The 25,400-nt window shown below is 39.9% G+C and overlaps 4 protein-coding genes across 6 annotated transcripts in view; 2 read left to right on the top strand and 2 right to left on the bottom strand.

Moving 5' to 3' along the window:
* Positions 1-3,261, bottom strand: part of lmbr1 (limb development membrane protein 1) — a gene marked incomplete at its 5' end in the record, with an annotated part of 31,147 nt that extends 27,886 nt beyond the window's left edge. For all 3 annotated transcript variants that reach the window (XM_079233876.1, XM_079233878.1, XM_079233877.1), the window contains one exon: positions 3,199-3,261. In XM_079233876.1, the coding sequence (XP_079090002.1) occupies positions 3,199-3,261 (63 nt within the window). The remainder of the gene's footprint in view (positions 1-3,198) is intronic.
* A 280-nt stretch (positions 3,262-3,541) lies between these two features.
* nom1 (nucleolar protein with MIF4G domain 1) lies at positions 3,542-11,128 on the top strand. Its single transcript, XM_079233934.1, has 11 exons — positions 3,542-4,712; positions 4,808-4,920; positions 5,329-5,524; positions 6,267-6,590; positions 6,701-6,811; positions 7,197-7,367; positions 8,059-8,180; positions 8,320-8,452; positions 9,763-9,894; positions 10,011-10,120; positions 10,513-11,128. Exons 1-11 carry the CDS (start codon positions 3,774-3,776, stop codon positions 10,688-10,690), a joined length of 2,529 nt encoding a protein of 842 aa, XP_079090060.1. The 5' UTR covers positions 3,542-3,773; the 3' UTR covers positions 10,691-11,128.
* A 2,455-nt stretch (positions 11,129-13,583) lies between these two features.
* Positions 13,584-15,676, bottom strand: mnx1 (motor neuron and pancreas homeobox 1; the record flags this gene model as incomplete). The annotated part of the gene is made up of 3 exons (XM_079234363.1): positions 13,584-13,871; positions 14,316-14,476; positions 15,193-15,676. 3 exons carry the CDS (start codon positions 15,674-15,676, stop codon positions 13,584-13,586), a joined length of 933 nt encoding a protein of 310 aa, XP_079090489.1.
* A 5,787-nt stretch (positions 15,677-21,463) lies between these two features.
* ube3c (ubiquitin protein ligase E3C) overlaps positions 21,464-25,400 on the top strand; it is a gene marked incomplete at its 5' end in the record, with an annotated part of 28,119 nt that continues 24,182 nt past the window's right edge. The window contains 7 exons of the mRNA XM_079234516.1: positions 21,464-21,529; positions 21,669-21,722; positions 21,936-22,010; positions 23,253-23,399; positions 23,517-23,632; positions 23,758-23,915; positions 24,603-24,756. Coding sequence (XP_079090642.1) covers positions 21,464-21,529; positions 21,669-21,722; positions 21,936-22,010; positions 23,253-23,399; positions 23,517-23,632; positions 23,758-23,915; positions 24,603-24,756 — 770 coding nt within the window. The remainder of the gene's footprint in view (positions 21,530-21,668; positions 21,723-21,935; positions 22,011-23,252; positions 23,400-23,516; positions 23,633-23,757; positions 23,916-24,602; positions 24,757-25,400) is intronic.

Genomic DNA, 25,400 nt, shown 5'->3' with positions numbered 1-25,400 from the left:
AGAGTATTTGAATGTCTATTCTAGGAAGCACACAGTCCAGAATACCGAGTGTGCACACAGACTTGCTCAACCGATTCTGTCATTTCCCCCCATGTTCTAATAATACTTGATCACTAAGTATTTGTGCAGTAATGTAAAAGTACATGTTTGCTGTCCAAAAATGACTCTGCATGTGGTTTAGGCCTGTTGAAGTGTGCAAACTCAGGAAAAGAAGATCATGCCCTCCCTGTTATTAGAGTCATTACTCATATGAAGCTCAACATGGCCCACTTGTTTGATCATAAAGATCGACAGTGAGTAATGCATGATTTGTTTTCCAACTCCGGAAATATTTCTCAGGCCAGCACATGCAAAGTGGTCCAGAAATGACCAATGCGTGGAATTTATTAGATAACCGCGGCCTCAAAACAAGCTGGATGGTCTTACAGAAGGATCCCATTCCACATGGCCCCCTTCTACTATGACAGGGGCCGGGACATAACTAATGTTAGAAGCTCCCACTTCAGCACTTTGCACTCTGTCAACATTGGAAAACTCATCACGGCCAGCTGGGATCATGGGATGACTCAGCCAGACACCCGGCAGACCGTGCACATTCCAGACAGACAAACTGACATTAAAAGAAATGCCAAACATCCTCCGTCAATCCGGGAGGTATATGGTGTTTTATGACAACAACTGTTTGTCTTATCACCTCCAGTCACCTTCCAAATGAAAGACAGCTGATACAAATATACAAGCTACATAACTCTGCGGTGATAGAGGCTCAAGTAAAACCATGGTCACGAAGAGGAAAACGCCAGATTAACGCAGAATCATGTGCACACAGCTGACAAACTCGATACAACAGTCCGGGAAGACATAACAACAAGTGACAAGCAGACCGAAGGCCAACGCCACTAGCAATGTTATTGCTCTTGATCTCCCTGGACTAATACAGAGTAACACTTTAAGCAAGGGAAGAAAAAAAAAGCAGGTATTAAGAAATATAGCTACTTGCAAGCTGTTTGCATTCCAAACTCGTTTAGGAACAGTATTTCACACCGCTATGCTATATGAACTCAAGCTTTTTTTCTTCTTTTTTTTTAAGAGAGGGTCTTAGAATTCCTGCAAGAAGAATTGATCAGTAGAATTTCATGCACTGAAGCCAATGTCATTATAAGACTTTTTTTTAGCAGTAATCTGATTTCAGATGTGTCAACATTAGACATGGGCTAATGCAGTTTAAGGCATTACACAGTCGATAACCTGATTAACAGATGTCTGCTGAAGAAACCCAAAGGCCATGTGTCATGTCATTGACTGGGTGTAAGAAAGGTGTGTGGTTTAACATGGAAGAGACTGTGAAAAGAAAGAAGTAACAAGATGTTGTAAAAGTGTGTTGTGAACACACGTTATATTGTCTCCTAACGGGAATAATATTTTCGATCAGAAAAGTGGTTGTTCAGGTTCAGGTATGTCGCAACTTTACATTTTATTCAACACAGTGCATCTCGGTTTCCAAAAGCATAAGGCCTGATAATGGCGTTTGGAGGTGCTAGTGGAAAACGTGATTACTGACCAAACCACAAGCTGGTCTCACTTTATCCTGCACTAACTTGATTTCTCACAGTAAAACGGTTTTCTGTGCATTCTTCAATGCTCCTATCGGACCCCAGTACGTCACAAACAGTTTCCCACGCTTCAGGTCAAGAGCGTACCGTTTTGTCACAGTCTTGTTTACCAACTCGAAACTTAACCCAGAGTAAATCCATCTATAAACCAACTCGCATTCGGACCTTAAGGTGCCATCACAGCCTCGCGCAAAAGGCATCTTACGTTGAGAATGGTGACATGGGATACTGAGAGTCAGATGTAGAGAGATACTGAGGACAAAATGTGCAAGTTAAAGGACAGCTGTTCGGCTTGTCTGCTGGTGAAACATGTGATAGTTTCTATATTTCAAAAGTGTATGTCATGAATAATCAAGAAGACTTAATCCAGGCAAAGAATCCTCACTTTAACTTTCTCACTTAAGTTGCTTGTTTTTCTGAAATGATAGCTGTAAGTCTAGATACTCGACACTATGAACCATAATAACAATGTGGTTCATGGCAAAGGAAGATCATCAGCAACAACAAGTTGCACTGCATGACAATAGTTTCTTAGTTATGTCATCGATTGTCTCGTGCATTTGCAGGTGGCCAGCGCACAGGGGCATTAAGGACACCAAAAGTAAAGTGGCAGTGGTGAAACATTTGTGAGACAAGAACACAGCTTCTTACATATAATATTACACTGTAAACTCCTCTCCCAATCTTGACAAGTAAGATTTGCCACAAAAAGGTTTCCTTCCTTAAACATAAACACAAGTCTTTTACAATCATCCAGCCAGAGGAACTCATCAGTAATGAAGGACATTTGTCTAAAAAGCCAAGACCTTAAGTCATCACAACATGAGATAAAACATGAAATGAAATTGTATTGATTAAATCCTGTAACAAACAAATAACTCACTTTTCAAGGGTACAATTAAAACTACATCAATCTCTAATACAATTGTACCTGAACACAACTGTTCACAAAAGAGATCTTTGTTTTATTTTGGTATAAGTTTCTAAACTTAAACTGTTGTTTTTTTCCAGAGACAATAAGATCTTAAATCTGCATATGACACAAACAGATTATATTTTCTTACACGTGAACATATTTGAGCTGAGAAACATGAACATTACACTGTAACCTGATGTGGAAAACATAACCCAAATAAGGCATAACAACAATGAAGATGTCCTCTCACTAATTTAGGTACATTGAATTAGGGAGATGTCCCAACCCTCACTGGGACATTGTGTCCATGTCCCGATAAAGATCTTCCTCGCGAATCACATCAAAACAACGTGTCCCAATATAGAGCACTACACGAGCGAAGTTATCATTCCGAGATAAACTAGTTCCCGCTAATGATCGCTAACGTTAGCTAACTTTAATTAGCGCGTACACTCATTGTGTTTATTATTTTATTTAATCCATATCTGACTTAAATTGACATAACGTAAGACGTGTTCTGGGTGCGTCACAAAGTGAACGTTTGTTATCAGGCGTAAAGACATCCCGCCGCGTCTAACTGACAGGTGAAGCGACCGTTAGCGACCGTTGACGTCGCTGAGCTGGTAGAGGACGTTGTTAGCCTGCTAGCTTTCACTAGCCGATACTTACGATGTACTCTCGAACTTGGCTGTGGAAATTCTGCTCTCTGATAGTGACATCGTCTTCTTCCATTCTTCATATTGCAAATACAAATAAAAGCTACAGATTCACTGCATGCTCGGTCGTGCAACTGGCACCAACGGCTACAACTCCAGTGTCTTCTTCGCCTCTGCCGATATTGCCCCGACTGGTTAAGAGACAGTTTACATCGGAGGAAAACCGCTCCGTGCTATAAAAAAAAAAAAACGCCCCAAAATAAAGCACGTCATCACTAGGCGCCACTTCTTCGGCGTGCCCTGGAAGAAAATGGTCACATGCTTGTGGGTCATATAAACAGTTTTCCTCATGGAGATACATGTGTAGATCAGGGTATTTTAGCTTTTTTTGTGGTTAAAGTAGGCAAGAGGTCTCTTTACGTCTTTAGTTTGTTTTAAACCCTCCGTAGTTAACGTTAATAACGTCCGCTTGTTAGCGGTTAGCTAAGCTAAGCGACTGTAGTTACATTGTAGTACAGTTTAGTTTCTGAAAGAAGGGTAACTGCCGGTTGAGTTAACGTCGACAAAGCTTGGGTTTAATTTGTCGAGATGAAGGAGAAATTGAAGCAAGGCAGCAAAAAGAAGAAGGGTAATATTGTGTTACAGAAGTACATGGTGGCTGTGGGTGAGTTTATTAAAAGCAAAAGTGTCGACGAAGAAGAGGAATATGACCATGGCTTGAGATTTGTAAAAAAGAAAAGCAGAAAGGAGCTGCGCAAAGAAAAGAGAAAAATGAAAAAAGCCCAAATGAAAAGTCATTATGAGGGTAAAAAGATCCTCAGTGTACCCCTCGATGTTGGGGAAAACTCTGAAATACTAGCCGATGAACAGCAGCAGCTGAAGCAGAAAAAGAAAAAGAAGAAAATGGAGAAAGCAGAGAAGGACATGTTAAAGTCCAAAAGTGCTACTACAGAGAAACCAGACGGCTCTAAAACCCCACCATCTTCCAAGAAAGGCAAGAAAATCAACCACCTTCAAGAATCAAGAAAAAAGGCACTTCTGGAGGCAAATGAAGAAGAGGACAGAGAAATAAAGAAATTGGAGCGACGCCTGGGATTAAACAAGAGAAGAAACAAGCAGAGTCTCCCTCAATCCTTTGTGACTGATGGACTCGATTACATCCTAGGCGCGCTGGACCCCGGCTCATCGGCTGTGGGGATGTATGATGATGATGAAGACATGGACATGGTCAAGGATAACTTTGAAAAACTGGATGAGGACAAAGAACCTGGAGATGAGATGGCGAGTGACGGTAGCGATGAAGATATGGCTTCGTTTGACGATGAAAATGAGGTGGGTGATGATGATGATGATGATGATGACGATGATGGCGAAGACGATGAGGATGAGGAGATGGTTGAGACGAAGGAAATGGAGGCTGAGCTGGATGAGAGTGATGCAGCTGACTCAGACAATGAAAATGAGGGTGAACCAGAGGAAGAAGCGGAGACTTGTAACACAACGACATCGGGCTTATATTCAGAAACCGTGAGTTCAGATATATTTCTTTATTATTGTCATTGCATTGACATCTTATTTGCTGCATATACGGATCTAATTATAAAATATCTTCCAATGCCTAGGTCATAGCTGCAACAGGAAAGTACGTGCCACCTCAATTAAGAGGCGCTGGAGATGAAAAACGCAAAGCTGAGCTCGAAAAACTGAAGAGGAACGTGAAAGGCCTAGTGAACAGGTAACTGTCCTTCCACAGCAGAGAAATAACACATTCCCTCTCAAAATACATTTATCAAAGTCCTTCCCCCTTTTTTTGAAATGTAAGACGTTTTCTGCTGCTGCTTCATGCACTTTGGGTCATATACTGTATGAACCAATAAGATAGTATTTCTAGGTTTGAGGGTGCCCTGTCAGTACCCCTTGATTATACAACATCTGCAAGTCTGCCTTCTTCATAAAGATATCTATCACAGTTCCCACAAGTGTGGAAAACGTTTTCGTTGCCCCCACAAGCTCAGCGGGGTCCTGCTTTGTAATGTCCAGAGTTGATGTACAGAAATATACGCTGCATGAGTCAATATAACGCCGAATTTCTTAGCTCTGTTAGAATTACCAGAGATAATCATCGTCCTTCTAACTTCTTCAGGCTGACTGAGCCCAACATGGCGTCCATCAGTGGTCAGCTGGAGGAGCTGTTCATGAGCTGCAGCAGGAAGGACATGAATGACACCCTAACAGAGGTGCTACTAGCATCCTGCGTCACCCCGTCCCTGATGCCTGACAGACTTCTGATGGAGCACATCCTGCTTGTCAGCATCCTCCATCACGCCGTCGGAATAGAGGTAAATGCCCCTTTAATTGATGCTTGGATGGATCAAAATTAAACAGGTTTTACCTTCTGAAGGTATTTTCATTTGGAGACTTTCATTTCACCGTTTTATCCACTGATGAGAGTGGCAGCAGGTGTCGGGTAGCTTTTGGTTTTACCAGCCCGTGTGTGAGCACAGTGACCACTGACCTGAAAACTGACATCAGCTCATGGATTATTCAACAGAGGCCTTTTAAAAAAAGCGACGAACTGCTTCCGCACATTTCCACTGAAAGATAATGCTCTTGTAATGAATTGGAAAGGGATATCTAACACAGTCGTTTCTTTTATTTAAGGTGTAACAAGATTGTTATCGCTGTCGTATTGACTTTCCATCTAGTAAATTACACTAAACAGGATAATCAGTCAAATTAGCCACAGTCAACGGTTGGCTTTCGACAGTGTGAGGGATTTTTGACAAGACAAATTTGGTAGTTTTGTTATGCCCACCATTTCTGTCAGGTATGACACTAACTTGATTGCTAAGAACGTCCATTAGATGTAACATTGACTTGTGTTTGCTGTGTGTGTGTGTTTATAGAGTTTCACAATGCAAAAAGCAATCATTATTTATATCTTGAGGTGTGGGCTTTGTCTAACCTGTGTGACGCTGTCATATTGACCTATTATTTATCATATGTCTTAGTCCACAGATATTGACGTACGTAAATCCAATCATAACATGAATCACAAGTTTCCTTTTGTTGATTTAACAGGTCGGTGCCAATTTTCTGGAGACGGTCGTGCGAAAGTTTGACGAGGTGTACAAGAACCCAACTGAAAGCAAAGAATGCGACAACCTGGTCTCCATTGTCGGTCACCTCTATAACTTCCAGGTGGTGCATTCGGTCCTCATTTTTGACATCCTCAAGCTTTTAGTTGGCGCCTTTACAGAGAAGGACATTGAACTAGTTTTGTTACTGCTGAGGAATGTCGGCTTTGCCCTGAGGAAGGACGACGCTCTGGCTCTCAAGGAGCTCATCACTGAGGGCCAACGCAAGGCCTGCAACATAGGGTCGAAGTTTGAGGATCAGACCAGGGTAGGGCGAACAGAATGACCTCTTACTTTCACTCCCTTACATTTGCCAGGCATCGTTAAATGCATACAAATGTTTGTGTGTTTGCTACAGCATTGTGTATTTGCTCTCAGGTGCGTTTCATGCTGGAAACCATGATGGCTTTGAAGAACAATGACATGCGGAAGATCCCCGGCTACGATCCTGAGCCTGTGGAGAAACTGAGGAAGCTGCAGAGGACTCTGGTGGGTGATCTTCACAACATGACTCATTTAGTTTGAAATACCCTTATTTCACTACATTAGTGAAAACTAATTTAGATTTTTAATATTTAGCGTATAGGCATTGGTGTTATTCCTCATACTGAACATGGTTATTGTGTTCTTACAAGATATTATTTTCAGGTAGCTTCCACTTGTACCACCAGGTGGCCCTAGAGTACCACCTTTACAGACCCCAAAGTCCAGAGTGTTAGGGGCACTTTCATCGTCATCATGACCATTAATTGTAGCTGTTTAAACAGTTGTTTACTTCAGCATTGCTAATGTGGTGCCCTCCTTTGATGTTGTATAACTGTTGTTTGCCTCCTAAGTGCACTAATGGCTAATCCTGGGTAATTGTGCTCCTCAGATCCAGCGGCGTGCAGGAGGCAGTGACATGAAACTGAGGGTGTCTCTGGACAATCTCCTGGCAGCAGAGCAAGTGGGCCGCTGGTGGATCGTCGGCTCAGCGTGGAGGGGAGCGCCGATGATCGGCGAGCAAGGGAACACGGCCTCCAAACCGAGTACTGCTGAAGGACAGGTAGAGTACTGGAACCACAGGAGATAGTAATCCCAGTGCAGATCTGCCGAGGAGGCTCGGCATCTTTTGATGGAAATGGTTTCAGGCGTGCCATGTTAGGGAAAGTGTCTACTGAACTGATCATGTCCTATTTAATCTGGGTTGCAGCATTTATAGTATCTACAATATTCTATTTGATTCAACATTTTTAAATTAAAGGTACATTTTTTTGCCTCTCTGATTTGTATTTGCTGGTGCATCGTCAGTAGCATATTAATGCTTAAGAAGACGGACAGTTTTTCCATCATTAGTCAATGTAAGCTGCTGAGTTTTTGGTCTGGGTATCAAACCTCAATACTTTTGTTAGAAATTAGTCAGTTGAACCAAGTATCAAAAACAGTATAGTTTCCTGGTTAAAATATGTAATCTTGTTTACTTATTCCTTGCACACATATGTCAACCTTTTCCTAAATTTAAACAATTGTATTTCCACTTTCTCAATTATTGTGCAGTTGCTTGTGTTTGGACAAAATGTAACATTTGAGGAGCATGTAGCAAAACTTTAATATATTTTCAGCACTGTCATAGTGTTGAAAAACTAATACAAAATTATCCCCCTGGTTTAGTCAGTATTATGCAATAATCTCAGCAATTTGATAAGTGTATTTGGCTATTTTTCACTTTACTGTTCTTCATCTTTTATTCATTTCAGTTTAGTGCCAAAGTCTTAGAGCTGGCGAGGAAACAGAGGATGAACACTGAGGTCAGAAGAAACATCTTCTGTGTGATAATGACCAGCGAAGATTACATGGATGCATTCGAGAAACTGCTCAGGTTTGTTATCACTCACCTCTACAGTGCGTCTCCATGTTAAGTTGTTTGACCAAAGATATAAATACACATGTGTGTAATGTCGAAGCAGCCCAGCTGTAAAGGTAAATGTTATAAAGCCTTTTATTTGTTCTCTGTGAAGGATGGGCCTGAAGGACAAGCAGGAGAGGGAGATTGTTCATGTTCTGATGGACTGCTGTCTGCAGGAGAAAACCTTCAATGCCTATTACGCCGTACTGGGAGAGAAATTCTGCTCCAACGATCGCCGCTTTCAGGTACTTGGCTGTTAAAACCCTGAGAATGGAAAATATAACTACTCTTGCGCAGAACCTTGCAAATACACCGACCCAGTTCTGAATCTCAATCTCTTATCAACCACAACATCATCAATAAACTTGTACTACCACCACAACTTCAATCAAATTAGTACATACAGGTAACAGTCATTCTCCGAGACAATTGTTTGATATGTAAACACATAAAATCGTTCACTCGAGCACTAAATAGAAACAGAGAATGTACCATCTCATAACTTTTTCCTTCCTACTTTGCAGGATCTGTACCAAAATAATTGATCTAAAAGCTGTACCTAGCGGTCCATTTTATTCAAATGATTTGTTAATATGCTGATTATTTTATAATACGCTTTTATTTTGTGGAGATAGTCAATAGTTAATTTATTAAAGATAATACAAATTATGTAAAATGCTAAGCACAATTTCCTAAAACATATTGAAATGCTTGTTTTGTCCACATAATATATGAATAAGCAGCCAATTCTCACAATGTTTGGGGCTGCAAGTAGGGGATCATTTTTGCTTGAAAAAGTACTTTATGAATAAAACCGGACTAATTGGTAATATTGACAATATCCTCTCCCCCTGTACAAATGCCGATGCTCAGATCAGTAATTAGAATGATCGGATTGAGAGAGGAAATCTCTAATTGCTTGTATGAATGTTGCAACTTCAGTAAATGATAACGGTATAATTTTTAAAGCCTTTAAAAAAAATATATATATATATATATATATATATATATATATATATATATATCATGTGGACTCTAAAGATTTGGTGGAGATTACGGTATATTGTACTCTAATTGAGGATTGTGATTTTAAAGTTGGAGAGTCCCTTTTTATTGTACATGTCACAGTAAGAGAATAGAAGAGTTGCATTCCTGGTTGAGTTACCGGCTGGATGTGTGTGACCACCCAGTCTCTTAAACGTCGTGTGGCCTGCAGTTCACCTCTGCAGTGTGGGAGCCTCTCGCACCTCTCACCTCTGATTATTATTTGACTCAAACTGTGACTACAAACAATGAGGGTGAGCCCACACTTCCTACTTTGCTGCCAGGTAGTTCCACGGGTCCATATCAGAGACATTGTCCTCATCAAAGAGCTTGAACCAGAGTTGGTGGGAATGTTTGCTTTTCACATGTAAACTGGATCTGGATGAGAGGATTACCTATGCAGAGCTGGTTTCTGTTCTCTACACGTTACGCCCCTCTTTTGGGGGACCACCAGTGCATCATTCAGTGCAGTTATGAACTCTTTTTCATTTAATGTCCTATATTCTCCAAGATGACTTTCCAGTTCTGCTTATGGGACAAGTTCAGGGAGCTGCCCAACCTTCCCAGCGGCACCTTTAACAACTTGGTTCAGCTAGTAACCCTCTTCCTTCAGAAGAAGTGCCTTTCACTCTCCATACTCAAAGTAAGTGGCATGTCATGTGGCGGTTTTTGCTATATCACATTTATAGATTTGATGTAAATTTAATTAAATCTTGATACCTATTCACCAATGTCTCCTCTGTGTTTTTCTCTGTGTAGGTAATAGAGTTTGGCGAGCTCGATAAGCCCACAGTGCGCTTCTTGCGTCAGGTGCTCACCAAACTGCTGAAAGAAATGGAGCCTGAAGACCTCGCCAGCATATTTGGAAGGTGAGCCTGTCCATACACTTGCTTCTTGGAGCTTTGGAGATTTAAACATGTAAATTAAAGCAAAATAAGACCTTGAAAACTAAAAGTATACAGCCTTGCTAGCAACTCTGCAATGCTGTAGTGATGTCATTAGTTTTGCAGGTTTGATGATAAACCAAAGTAGCGGGCAGTATTTGACCTCATGGTGGTCCTAGATGAAAAGTCAGGGGAAGTCTTTCATCCTCAGGAAACTACGAATGCCCAAGTTTTCATGGCAATCCATCCAATAGATATTTCCATTTGGATCAAATGTCCCTCTCTATTAGCCGCGTCTTGTAAAACTACTCCTCTGTACTGCTTCGCACCATGTGAACCTCTGACATTAATGTCCTTTATTGTTTCCCATTCACCAGGATATCAGGAATTCCCAAGCTAGGAATGCTGCGGGAGGGCTTGAAGCTTTTCATCAGCCACTTTCTGCTGAAGAAGGCCCAGTCACAGGGACCAGCTGAGCAAGCAGCGACGCTGTCAAAGCACGCTCAGGTCGCCACCAAAGCCATGGAGGCCAAAGAGGTCAAGCTCAAACTGTAAAACACTGACACACACACAACCACACACACCAGAAGCCCAAACAGACGTTCGTAACCCGACTGTGGGACAGATGAAGACTTTGTCCCTGAACACAAAGAACGCAAACCTACAGCTTTCTTCAAAGAAGAATAAAAATGTTTTTGAAATTTAAATTAATGTTTTTTGCGAATGGGAGTCCCTTGTACATAATTGTTACCATGAAGATTTTAAAATCTGGAATATACACACATCAGTTATCGGACTATGTATATTATTTTAATACAGTGTGTATTGGTTCAGCTTTATTATTTGGTAATAAATAACTACAGATTTTGCTTCAAAACAATTTGAGAGGCAATACCGTGGATTCTTTCATGTATTTGACTTCCCAAATCTATGATGGTGCTTATGTATTTAGAGTGTCACAATTTAAAAAACATCTGTCATAAAAGCCTCAATAATCACTGACATTTTGCCTAATGCTTTGACTACTTTTGCAAAGGGAAATAAACAATTTCCTCTAACAACTGCTCTCATTGCTTCTTCTTCTTCTTCTTCTTCTTCTTCTTCTTCTTCTTCTTCTTCTTCTTCTTCTTCTTCTTCTTCTTCTTCTTCTTCTTCTTCTTCTATGGCTTAATGTTCTTCATCTGAGATCTCCCTCAGGAAGACCGTGTGCACAGCCAGAGTTAATATTGTCGGGTCCGTACACCTGGAGCTATTCTTCTTGGCTTTACTAAGTCTATTTACTCTTACACAAAATAAAGCACATAATATCAAAGTCTTTCTCAGCCTTAAATGCAGCTGATTAGGGAATATTTGTATGTTATCCTTTTTCTGTAGATAGTTCCACTTGGTGACACAAACGGGAGCAGTGAAAATAGGGAGCGCCGGTGGTGTCGTTGGTTCTATGTTTACACACCCGGATGAAATGACCCAGAGGCCTTAAGTCTAGCTTATTCTGTTTGCTCGCTGACACCAGTATCTTCCCGCGTGGTTAGCATAGCAGAGTCATTCTGTTACATTTGATACTTGCTCCTATTAATTAGCTCCATTGGTGCGGCCTGTATCAATCTGAGGCTGGAGTGTGGGCTGAGGTCGGGAATGGGCCACCAAGGTCAACCAGAGGAAATGTGCTTTATAGCCCACAAAGCCTATCTTCATGTTGAAAGGAGAGATGTTTTAATTAGATGTAACATTTAAGGTTTGTTTTTGATGACAAAAAGGACAAATACACTTTGGTCTTGAGTCGCGGGGGGTGTTTTTATTTGAGAAATGATGGGACGAGGAGAAAAACTTGAATCTGTCAGTTGGAAGGTGGAGCTCGTGAGATCAATAGGCTCACTGTGCAGTCCATACACTGGCCATTGTCTGCAGCCGTGAGACAGCAAGTTGCCATCGGCTTTACCTGCAGGGTGTTTGGGTTTGACCCTCAGCTGAACTTTGATTTAGTCCGCTAAAGCAAACAGCTGAAGATAACTAACAAATCGCTCAGTAATCCTGTTGCAAATGGCACATAATCAGTCAACCCCTGCTGTAGTTCAACGCTAATGACTGCGGGAACATTGGTAACAATATAGGACCACACTGTGTTTTCTATAAAGTAAACAATGTACAGATGAGTTATTAAACCGGCCCTATCGCCCGGTCACATTGGTAATCAAACAATACTAAAATACAAGAGCTGGAAGATGATCTAATTAGATATTAACATATTACTTAATAACACACCCTAAATAATGACATGCTTGTTTAGGTAGGAAAAGTAGGCTGATAGGATGTTTTGTTTGCATTTGAGGAAGTCCACTTTTCCTTGAGTCCATGCAAATACAGTATGTGTCATGTTTATACTTCATCATTGTTGCATTATGTTTGGTACAAGAATGCCTGAGGTTTTAATTCAATGTAAAAAAAAAAAAAAAACAGTCTATGCATGCAGGCTATGGGACGAGTAACAAAGTAGTAGAATACTATTTAAATCTGATTTTATATTTTTTTTATTAAAACACATTTAAAATATGTGTTCTTACCGCTAAATGGGTTTTAAATGATCTCAGCCCTGAAAATAGTGCCTGATGAGCCACGTTGTCGCTCAACGAGCCTTTAAAAGGTTTTATTAATGCGAGCCCATTGCTAGTGTGGTGTGAAATGTTTCCTCCGTCTGACTCCGACTCGCTGTTTGCTCTCACTGCACGTTTGCACAGATCCGACAGCGCTATTAACAGTAATTCCCATGACCCGAGCTGTCCGAGCAGGGAGGAAAACATGCGCCGCTGTTCGCATCCGCGCTGAGACACTGCGAGGAAATCGTAAATCAACTTTCTTTTTCTTTTTTTTTCTTCTTTTTTTTTTAACCACAAGGCTTGCGCCAAAACGCCAACTGAGTTTTTATATAAAAAACATTTTTTATTTCACATTGTTTGCACCATGAGAGACGCTAAACATTAATTTAGCATGCACGGTGATGACCATTTTATAAATACAGTATAGAAAAATAAACATAACACTTTTTTTCTTCTTTTTTTATCAGCGTGATATGACACATCACGGAACACCACAAGGAACAAAATATGACAAATAACAGCGGGCTATTTACTGTAGTGAGGGCTACGTGATATTACTGACAAACTATCAGCAGGGAACGATTGCAAAGTCCTGAGCCAGTTTACAGCGTCTGCATATAAACCATGCAACATGTCACAGTGGATGATGCTCCGATTATAGATCTCCTGCTTTATTGCTTGTTTATGACACCAAGATCATCTATTCTTGACCTAAATTGTATTTTTTTTCTTGAAAAAAAAAAATGCCATGGAGGTGATTTAGAGGTTGGATTACATGCAACTGCATTTTTATAGCAAAAATCCCCCCCACAGTCATTACAAACGGAGATCGCCACCTTCGCCCTTCTCCAGCTTCAAGGCTGCGGGCTTATATCACTGGTGTGATCCCTCTCGTCGTCTGAAGAGCAGTCTGACGAGTTGTACAGGAAATTGTCGCCCTCGTCGTCGTCACTGTCTTTAAAGTCTCTTATTCTGCCATTTTTTGAGTCCGTCTTGCTCTTATAGTCCGACTGTTCGAGTCCGTCCGATTTCTCCTGGCCGCCCTTGTTGCCTTTCTGCTTCTCGGCCTCCTGGGCGGCCTGCTCTTTGGCCTTCTTACTTCTCTTCCACTTCATGCGTCTGTTCTGGAACCAGATTTTAACCTGAGGAAAAGAAAATAGTTTACTTTAAGTGGTGTAAACAGGATGCTACCTGTGCGTAAATATGCGTAAAGATTGCGTAAATGTCACCATTCCACCTGACAATGACCTCAGCTGCGGTGTTTCAATTATACTGTGAAAACATTACATTTTTGTAATCCCTTAAATCAAAAGGAAATAAAATATCAACGGCATGGCCTAACTGGCATTTGCCCAATGGCACATGTAGACAATGGAGAGATCAGACAAATACTTAAGTCTAAAAAGGGAGGATGCATAGGCGTCAAGAGGAATGAGATTTCATCATCATTTCTCAGTTATTTTCTCAAAACTAAACCAATTTTAATAATACCTTTTTGTACCTTTTTAAAACAAACAATCCTTTACTTTTAAACAGAGGAACAAAATTGGTAAGAAAAAAAGAAAACATTAAGAAAGAAATATTACCTGCGTTTCTGTCAGCATGAGGGATGTAGCCACTTCAAAGCGCTTCGGTCGTGACAGGTACTTATTCAGTTTGAATTGATGTTCCAGCTCCAGCAGCTGCTGACTTGTGAATGCAGTTCTTGGTCTTCTGCACTTGCCAAGCAAGTTAGATTGAGCCTGAGCTGCAACAATAAACACAAAAGATAAAAACATCAATACCACATACTTTAAAAAATGATTAATGTGCATAACGAAACAGTCTTCTTATGGCTGCTAAAAAATAACCAAATGTTTTACAACCCTCTGTTTTTATGGTGGAATACAATATAATTGTCTGCTCCATGCTTGAGCAACAAGGTCGTCCACTTATGAATATCTCCATAGAGAAGCTATTTGCCACTTCATTTTGAACAAATCTGTTAAAACGAGCAGAGACAAAAAGGCAGTATCTGGTGAGCAAATAGCATGTCAACTGTGGGTTTCACACCACTCTGCTACTTTCCCACTGTCCATTATCTGTCCATTTTAGTTCCTCTTAGAAAAACCATCACTCTGCAGCCTCGACATTCAGAAGATCGTAATATGTGACGGAAATAGTGCCTCATAAATATAAAAAAAAGACTTTATTTCTAAGCAAAATAAGAATTGCATGCATGCCTGTGTCTTTAGCACAGTGACAATATGCATTTAAGCAGAATCATATAGACCAACATCATTACAAATGTATTAACAAAACTATAACAAATAAAGCAGACTTGTTGGGTACCATCGCACATTTTGTTATCAGCCTGGGTCACCATACATAAACAAAAATCCACCTATTATTATTATATGATTTATTTGGAGTAAAAAAAAAAGAGGCAAACATGCCAGAACATTTAGTTATAAAACAACTTACAATTAAAGTCAGACATTTTGGGCAGCATCATCCCGGCCGTGGAGACCCGCAGCCAGTGGTCCAGCTGGAAGGTGCTGGCTGTCAGTTTGATGGGGTCACTGTGGTGGTGGTGGTGATGGGAGCCGTGTGGATACGGGTAGGACAGGGCAGGGTGTTGGCCTGCGAGCGCTGCTGCGGAGTAGGTGTACATGGGATGGCCGTAGAGCGCCTGTGCGGGGATCCCGGTGCTCTGCGGATGTAATCCAACCATGCTGTGCGGACTGTTGAGGAAACCCGGTTTAGGAATCAACCCGCAGCTGGAAATCCTCGGCGGAGACGGCGTCTCGTTGCGTAAAGAATCGCTGGTCAGCTCCGTGGATGCCACACTTCCAGACGACGGGATGGAGGAGGACAGGGAAGTCACCAGCGCCAGCGGAGAGGTCTGCACCTTGGGGGTATCGACTGCTAGAAGCGCGTCAATGCGAAAGTTTTTAGATTTCTCCATTGGGCCCCTCGGTGCGCGTCTTGGTCGCTTCTGCTGCGGAGAAGAAGTCAGTGGCGTTTTTTTTTCCACCACTCAAAAGTTATGATGTGGTCCGGAGTGTGAGAGAGGAGCTCGGTGTGACACTTAGTCCCTGTCGGGCCGAGGGGATTGGTGCAGCCGTCTGCAGGGGGCGGTCCCAAACGTCACAACGCCTCTCTGCTCTATCACGGTGAATATGGGCTGCTTGGTGCTTTTATAGGTATTACAGGGAAATGACGCAAACGTTGGAAATAAACCTAAACTTTTTTGATCAATTATGACTGAATGATGTGTTTTTGCTGATGAAACGTACTGGTTCTGTGGATTAAAAAGTTCCAAGGTGCACTAAAGGAAGACTTTATTCGGTGTATGATTACAGATGCGGGATCACCAATTTGACCAAGGTCACAGGGACAGGTGTAGTAATATTTGATTAAACATCGGTAGCCAAAGAACTCTAAATTGTCCATCATATACATTTTTTTTATTGTTTTATTAAAGATGAAAATCCAGATAGTTTCCCTCAATTGTTTACCGTAAACCAAGAATGTCATTGAATTTAAACAAGAGTGTGCCATCTTGGAGCTGTCGTGGTTGACCTGAGGGTAGGAGATGGCGAAGCAATATGTTGTTCAATTCCAACCTGAAAACTGAAAATAAAACATCCTATTAATAATAAATAGTAAATGGCAGTTCAGTTCAGTTCAAAAGGATGAGTGTTGAATATACAACTGAATTCAACGTGTAAGTTGATGTGACAGGGCATTGAATTTAGATGGCAAATACAATAAATAAATAGTCTTTTAAAAGAATGAAAGCAAACGTGAACATCTTGAGCCGAAGCACCTCGCGAGGCCAACAGGGAAATTTAAGTAAAAGCCCTCCTTCTGTCGCTCCGAGGCTGCGGGTGACAGACGCACATGGCCTGCTGTAATGGAGCTGTGGCACCAAATTGATGAGGTTGAACCCTCGATGCTTCTACAGCGTCATACATCAGCAAACAGCGTGTTGTTTTCAGTCTCGTGCCGTACATTCAAATGAGACTTTCTCGAATAAGCCTTACGTTTTGGTATGAAAATAATGTTGGTATGTGTTTCTTGCTAAATCCAGAAAAGATCACAAGGCAAGCAACGGGATTATCTTCTTCCCAGAATAAACGAAGAGCAGGTGTCAGAATAAGTCAAATTCAGCCAAAATCTGGGAGCAACAAGCGGCCAAAAAAATTTGGTAATTGAAAGAAGTGAAGTGTGATGAGGAGAGAGATGTGGTAGGCCCGTGACTCCGGGTGACTTCGGTCTAATAAGCCACTTAAAGTTAATGGAAGAGGAGGTCAAAATGAGAATTATTGACACCCAGTTGCCCTTAACCTGTCTACCAATAAAGCTGATTAGTTTTTGTCAATTCATCAGCTAACTGCACTCATGGGACGTTTATTTGCTCGGGGGAAATCAACAAGTCAGCGGGTAGTTTTCAAGTAAAGGATCGCCATTTAATTGTGGACCTTGATGATCATGACCAATTACAGAATGATAACCGGGAGATTGATGTGGGCCTGCCGGGAAACCTGGAAGAAGAAACACAGAACAGAAGGGAGACACAGAGAGTCAAGTCACTAATATGCTTTACGTTCAAACTTATTTATGTGGGAAAATGGTGCAAATGCTGATCATAAAAAGTCCCAAAATGATCAGACGCTCCAGTTTTTGCACTGACAAATGTCCCTAATGTTTTTGAAATGAGCTTTTTTTATAAATATTTTTTCAACCTTTGCATTTTAAGGCCATTTAGATTTGATTCTCGATTAATGCTAAAAAGGAAAATATGAATTTGGACAAACAGAGGGGGTGAGGGCGCGTGGCATATTGATATTAAAATTGTTATATTGTAAAAAGCTACATAAACTGGCTAGTAAACTATCTTATTTTTCAGTTGTCTCTTCAATTAAAGGCATTTTATCAGCCTCCTGTATGATTATTTTTATAACAGCTGGACTCTTCATCGCCACGCGCCTTGTCCCCACTGCGGGTTTAATTTCATTAAGGGGTCCGCATGAATATTTCTATTAACGCAGCGGTGAAATATGGAGCCATTTAGTATTGGCCTTCACCGATCACCAAGATTTATCGCTCCTTTTCATCACATCTATGGGAGAGAAAATTAATAAGGCACCCAAGATGGAACCGGACCCTAAAACCCTGGTCTTTCCTGAAAGCTGTTAATTTGCTCTGTAATTACTTTTACAATTAACTAAAATACAAATCAAAGTGACAAATCGGGATAGTTTATATATTAATTACCTTCGGTAAATGTGTTCATTATGAAAAGGCAATTCAAAGGGACCTGCACTGTCTCTTTTAATGTCATATATACGTTCGGTTAAATTGGCACAAATGGCCGCTTCTATGAAATGTGTGAAAGTGCTTTTAAAAACATTTGTACCTCATAATCTTTTTTTTCCATGGGCTGAATAATGAATGTCCTAATATTAATGTCAATACGAGATAATTACAGCAAAGAGAGAGACGTATTTCTCGAAAAGAAACATCTTAATCCCAAACTCTTTATGAAATTCGATATTGCTGGTTAATTTGTCTCAGACGTGTTATCAATACACTTTGAATGGAGAGTATAACATGTGAGCCTACAGTATTATATATGGGCCTTGTCCCAATCAGATCCTATTGATGAGAACATTTGCCTGTTCCTCGTGCTCATTCCTTTACAGCCTTTATTCGTTTAGCCAATAAAAAGCCTGGTGATATAAGGCATCATTTGTTGACAAAAAGATTAAAGATTGCAATTTTACAACAACTACGAATATTAGTACTGTAAGCATCCCATAAATATATGGCTACATAATATTCATCATTATCAAACATATTTTAAAGCACATAATATAGAGTAAATGTATAAAATATGATATGTATTGAAACACATTTATCTTTTTATATTGCACTTTTCTTTGAGGTGTGGAAGCTTGTGGTTGACTTGTCCATTATATCCCAAAATAAGCATCTTTTATTTTTCTGCAGCTTACTTATCAAAAATATCACCATGAATGCAGGCATTATTGATTGGACTTATTTTGTATTATATTCATACGCTAATGCAGCAACATGGTAAAGTAACACTGTTTAGCATGTGCTAAACTTGAAGGGCACTTTTAAGTTTTCACATTTTGTTGACTTGGTAGAAAGTTATTGATTCATAGTGTTGGTGTTGGAATGTGCTGTTTTGAGAGAAATATATATATATATATATATATATATATATATATATATATATATATATATATATATATATTTAGTATGCATGTGGGGCTAAAAAAGAGGTTAAGCTTTCTTGTTGTGCAATTGTATTAGATTGCATTTTATTACATGTAAACTTATATTTTGTATGCCAAAACTGTTCAAAAAAACTTAAAGCAACATCTTACAGGTCTTTGAAGACAAACTTTTGCATGATATCAGGTATACACAGAAATAGATCTACTACTGTTAATAAAAATCATCATATCATACTTATTATTATCTTCATGTGTAATATGTTAATAAGTATGTATTTGACAGTCTCCAAAACAAACAAAAAACATCATACATGACCATCATAGTGCAGTATTACAACATAATAATGTTAATTTCCATAAGCACAAAACATAACATTGCAAAAAAGGCCTTATAATAATGATACTGACTGCCAGATCTTTCCAAGACCTCCAGCTGTGTGCAGACTCTGAAGAGGTCAACGGTTTAGACAAATAACATAATCAAGATGAACATACAACTAAGACATGTAAAACAAGGGGTCCTTGCTGTAGAAATATATTGTACATATTAGAGCTGTTTAAATATCTAAACATAACTAGATTTGATATGAACTGTGTGATCGGTGTGCGTTGGCACAGATGCCTTCCCTCTCGTGGGTATACTGTAATTGGTCCAAGGACTGAGCCTTGGACCACATGTAATTAGAGACTATAGATAAACACATTCAGGAATTTTCTATTATAAAATAACCAGTCCAGTGCATTGAAGAAACGCTAAAACTCATATGAACCATGTATGAATAACATCAGAAAACAGTGATACATTTAAATTCAATTAAAACCTATAAACCAATGTTCATGTGAGATCACCTTTTAGTTTTTTCTTAGTTTTTTTTGCTGGCAGGCCATTGTTGTTTGCTGTATTTGACTGGTTTCGTTTTCTGCATTTAAACAAAATCTGCATATCAGTGAACACATCAAGTAATCTAATAACGTTGATATTTTTCTGAGCACTTTAAGTAGTTTTTGTCCACATTGGCTATAGTTTAATAAGACATTTGAAAATGAAATCTCAGTAGGCCAACATGGACTAGAAGTCCTTGAAGTTCTCATATAAGTGGGTGGGAATGGAACATATGTTCCATGACAACAAAGCAAACCCCCTTTAGCCCTGGTGAGATTATTTGTTTACTTCCTTTTATGAATTTTTTAAATAACGTTTTTTTTCCAGCTGTGTAACGAGGGTCCTACAGTATATGAAACAATGTATTGTGTCGTTAAAAGAGGATTATGTCACTTGTGTAAAGAAGTAATTACCTACCTTTGGTCAAATATACTGGATATGACCCCAGGATAGAAATGTCCAGGTTCACTAATAAACATCCATCCACTCATACTCTATGTCTTTGTCTATAACTTCAAGGGGAAAAGCTTTGTCCGGTAAAGGGTATTATGTATTGTTGGAAAAATCACCTGTAAAATATTACACCAACAAGCATCTATGTGTTTATGTATACAATGAAAAATACAATACAATTCTAATTCTAAACCAGTAATTTAACGTGGTGTACCTCTTTAATCTTACAAATGAGGCCGACGTTACTACTTACAGAACATTCTCCATGCATCTCGATGAGAGGCGGTTTATGTGGTATATTGACAAGAGTTTCGTCCAATCAGGTCTTCGGAATGGCCGGAACCGGAAACAGTTAAGTTCTCTGCTCCCTGTGTTGTGTTGATTTCTAGAGAGAGAGCAGGAAAAGAAGACTTGACGTTTGGATTAACCTAAACAGCCTTCTCTGAGTTACTGTCCCCGTCTCACTCCATAAATCAAAAGTCAAAGGTAAACGCTTCTAATTCTCAGATGAGTCTCCTGTAATATGACCCGATGTCAGAAAGAAAAGGGAGAGGAATACACCCCCCGTAAAGTTAGCCTCTCCTCAGTGCTTAGCTTCTCTGCTAGCTAGCTGTAACGGCTACAAAATCAAGTTTCTCACAAATATATGAATCAGTACTGCGACACATCATCAATAAATGGTTTGTTACGTGCTGCCCCCGTAGCTGCTTGGAGTCAGATCACATAAACGGCTCCGTTTAGCTCCTGACAGCTGCTGAGTCATTAGCTAGCTAAGTGAACCGGCTAGCTAACTATTGTTGCAACCAAACTGAAGCTGTCAGCCAAATAACGAGCTGAAGTTAACCTCCCGTTTAGTCGTTTGAACGTTGCCCACGTTTTCACGCTCACGACTGGTTTGTATTTGTCATATAAATTACAAACGGCAAACGCAAGGCACTTTGTTCTCATTGTGGAATAATCGATTAGCGTTAGCCCAATTTAATTGCTATTAAATTAGAGCCGACGAGTTGTCGGTTCATTTTTGTGTCATTTGATTTCAGTGTTTGCTTTGCCCTCAGGCGTCAACGATGTATAATTACTTCAGTTTCATTTTCTCTTTCAGAAATTCGTGGCAACCTCTGAATCAGTCAATGGGAAAAATCTAACAATGTTTAGCTTTGAGGGAGATTTCAAGACAAGACCCAAGGTATCACTTGGAGGAGCAAGTAAAAAGGTAAGTGGAGGGAAATTAATCGGTGACAAAACAGTGACAACATACCTACTGTTCTCTCACATATCTGTGCTTAAGCGACAATCACAATACATGTTATTGTTTTAAAGTGTTTTCAGGATTTCTTGTGTTTTTTTTTCAGGAGGAGAAAGCTTCTCTGCTGCACCGCACTCAAGAAGAAAGACGAAAAAGAGAGGTGAGTAACAAGCTGCTCATTTGAAGGATGTCTTGCTGCTGCTTGCACAATAACAAATCAGTTTTGCTACTATTTTGCACTATACATTTAAGTTAAATTCATGCAGCCCAAAAGAGTAATATTTAGTTGAGTTTCAAGATTGTCTGGTATTAGTCTATTTTGGTGTCATGGTCAAAGATTGTGCGTTCTAAGGTTTGTGCTTTTATTACTTAGGATGAAAGAAAACGACTGAAGAATTCCATTATCATTCAGTCCTACATACGTGGCTACCAGGACTTGAAACGACAGGTAAGTCTGCAAGCACTAGACGGACCTCTTTTATAAGGTTTCTTTTATTACTGCATGAATCAAATATTCAGTTTTGGAATCAGAAATGTTATCTGTATCATCAGAGTAAATGGAGGAACAAGGAAAACCGTATTTTGTAGGTACTGGTTAGTGTAAGTAACTAACATAAGGGGTTTGGCTGTTAAACATTGAGTATTGTGAGCCTAATTTTACTTAACATCTGTGAGATATGCCCACTTGATTCCAATGACCTTGTCACTGCTTTCCAAATTGCAATCTTTTTCTTTCTACTTTTAGTACATACTGCAGCTGCCCTTACAAAGTACGTGCTGTTGCATGCAGTATGCATTCAATTGGGCCATACTACTTTGTCGTAACAGTGCACCTTGAACTTTGACCCTCCTGCACATACTGTATATGTGCTGCAAAGATGTTTGTGGGTAAAAATAGTCAGAAAAGCATGCTGGCTTGCAAATTGCTACCGGATGCAGAAGGACAACCTCATATTTTTTGCATTTGACATACTAGTTTTTGGACATACTAAATATTTTTCCAGCACACTAAATAGATTGGTAGAATGGGTATTGAAACGCACAGTGTGTGTCAGCTCTCGCACATGAAACCCTAACATGCAGGTGGCTTATGAAAGATGCGCTGCCTGTCTCAAGATCTTGAAGATGCTTTGGAGCCTGTGGTTGAGTCAGTGGGTTAGTGTATCTTTCTTCTGAAAGCTTAATTACAGCTGTTTGAATGCACATCTGTGACCATGGCGCAGGGTGCCCAAACATCAAATCAGGAAGTCTGATGATAAACCATTACTTTGCCATGTGGTTGAGTCTTCTTCTTCTTCTTCTTCTTCTTCTTCTTCTTCTTCTTCTTCTTCTTCTTCTTCTTAATATTTTGTACTGCCCCTCAACAGTAAGGATTTGGCAAATGTGTGTGGGACTAGTCATTTGCAGCCAGTGGCAAAAAAAAAAGAAGATTTTTGTCTTACTTTTTTTTGGTCATGTTTCATAATCACAGTCCAAAAGAGACACTCCTTTTTTCTGCTTATTCGTAAATACTTTTTGGTGTGTGATATTTTAAGACATGGTACTATTTTCTTACCTGTTGAGCCATTGAAAATATGAACTCTGGCTGACTATCCCAACCAGGCAAGTGTGCTATATGTGTGATATTATTCAAACAAGTCTGTGTGAACAAAGCATTTGCAGTATGTGACCTTTTAACTTTTTCTTCCAGTATGCCATCCAGAGGGCCAGATTTGACGAGTGCGCCAGCCAGACGCAGGGAGGGGGAGCTCTGCGTGTCTTGGACGGTCCTGGTCTTTGCCTCTTATCAAGACAACTCATATTTTTCTATAGACAAAGTGTGGATGCACATAGATTGGTGAGAATTAAATATATCTTTTAATTGCAAGTATATTGATTGTTGTACATATTGCATTATAGTCAGAGAGGTCTAATCTACATCTTACAAATGCTGTCTGTTTGTGTGTTCATAAAGATATGGTTGTGCCAGAACCTGGTGAAACACAACAGTCAGTTTGTGAAACTGTTGGTCGGCCCACAAAGACAGACATGTATGTTTCAGATCAAGAGGATTTTAGGCTTCTGCTGCAGGTACAGTACCCAAAGATAACAAGAATGGATTCCTATTTTTAGCTGCTGGATGCATAAACACGTCACACCAAAGAAAGCTGCAGTTGTTGCCACTATCTCACCTGTCCCTCTTTTTGTCTCCCCAGACTCCTACAGAACTGCAAGGATGACAGTTTAAATGTGACGGTTCCCATGCGGATGCTAGAAATATTTTCTTCAGAGAAAACCTATTTTCCCGTTATTCCAGATGCTAACTATGTAGCGTCATTACTCGAGCAGATTTTGCACTATATGGTACAAACAGGTAGGTCAAATATAATCAGCATGGATATTACTGTCTTGGCTTTGATGAGGAAATGCATTACCGATTGTCATTGTGTCTGCTGTCAGTTTTGTGGAGGATTAAAACAAATGCAATATTGCAAACAATGACCTTATTCCAGCCTCTGTAGCACAGATGCAAATAAACCGTATATGGCCTGATTGTCAAACATTCAGGGTTGTAGAGATGGGGAATGTGTGTCAATATCAAAAGTGTGTTTGACTACTTTTATCTGCACACGGGCAGGTCCTGCCCTGACTGTCACCTGGGTTTATACAAGTCAATTACTCATTTCAACAGTACTGTTGTTTAATTTTCGGGCGCTATGTCAACTGCAGTCATTGAAGCATAATTAGCCTTACAAACTGGCTAGCCCTATTTTTACAGGCAAAATAATGTTGCAGGTTATCCTTGCTTCTCCTTTTACATTCTTTTCATAAATAAGAATGTATATTATGCTTATTTAAGAGTACATTTGATTACGTGTACGACTGACTATTGTCGTCTTTTAATTGTTGCAGCAATTCTACACTCGTTACTTCAAACAGGAACTTTGACTGCATATATGTTTATGTACAGTGTGAAATTATATCATTAGCGGTTTAAAAAGTGAGCTTGTGTCTTGATATCCTTTATGAATCGTTTTCCCAATCTGTGCTTTCTCTTCAGGATACTACAGGTCGCTGTATATTCTTGTGAATCACAGGCTCCCTTCAAGTCTGGAGTACAGTGATGCTCCTTCTATCCCTATGGCAAGCACACTGTTGGAGCACATCCTCAAACCTCTGCACTTTTCCTACTCCTCCTGCACAACAGGCGCAAGGTAGAGCACCAGACTCAAGTAACTGTCAGATCAGGGTGTGAACACTGGAGCGTTTTGCTCGGCAGTGTGCAAATTTCAACACCAAAACGTACATGACAAGTTTTACTTTAATAAAACATTACAAATCATTTTGTATTCTAATTAATTAGCATCTGAAGTGTTCATTCATGGGTCACCCGTACCAAGTTCTCCACCAAAAACAAATTTGTACTGCTATTTAGTTATTGCTTATTAAGAGGTAATTTCAGAGGCTGCTGCTGGGAAGCGTCACAGTGCCATACACAAAAAACACAAAGAGCAGTTGCTCCAGAAAAATGCAGCAATAACCAAATTAAACATAAACATAACTAGCAACAAAGACTAAGAGATGATACACCTTCTGCTGAAGTGTCTATTAGCAATGACCTTTTGGTAAGTTACTTGGACAGTGCCGCACTGCTGACCTTGTTGTGTGACCTTCCTCTGGAGGAGGCGAAAAAGCAAATTTCCTCCATTGACAATTAATAGAGTATCGCATAATAGGATGATAATAATTTAATGATAAACCTAAATTTGACGATATTGTCCCAAATAGCTGTCTTTTGAGTTTAGAGAAAAGACAGTGGCGTGATGGCAGGAAAGGAAAGGAAACTCTTTGTCCATTG

Source organism: Taurulus bubalis, assembly GCF_910589615.1.
Source record: "Taurulus bubalis genome assembly, chromosome: 18".
Taxonomy (NCBI): domain Eukaryota; kingdom Metazoa; phylum Chordata; class Actinopteri; order Perciformes; family Cottidae; genus Taurulus; species Taurulus bubalis.
This window is presented reverse-complemented; position numbering and strand designations above follow the sequence as displayed.

Excerpts from the sequence above, each read along its gene's own strand:
- nom1 (XM_079233934.1), top strand. The coding sequence starts at position 3,774 with ATGAAGGAGAAATTGAAGCAAGGCAGCAAAAAGAAGAAGGGTAATATT. Across the intron at positions 6,591-6,700 it reads AGTTTGAGGATCAGACCAGG|GTGCGTTTCATGCTGGAAAC; the intron begins GTAGGGCGAACA and ends ATTTGCTCTCAG. Across the intron at positions 8,181-8,319 it reads GCATTCGAGAAACTGCTCAG|GATGGGCCTGAAGGACAAGC; the intron begins GTTTGTTATCAC and ends TTCTCTGTGAAG.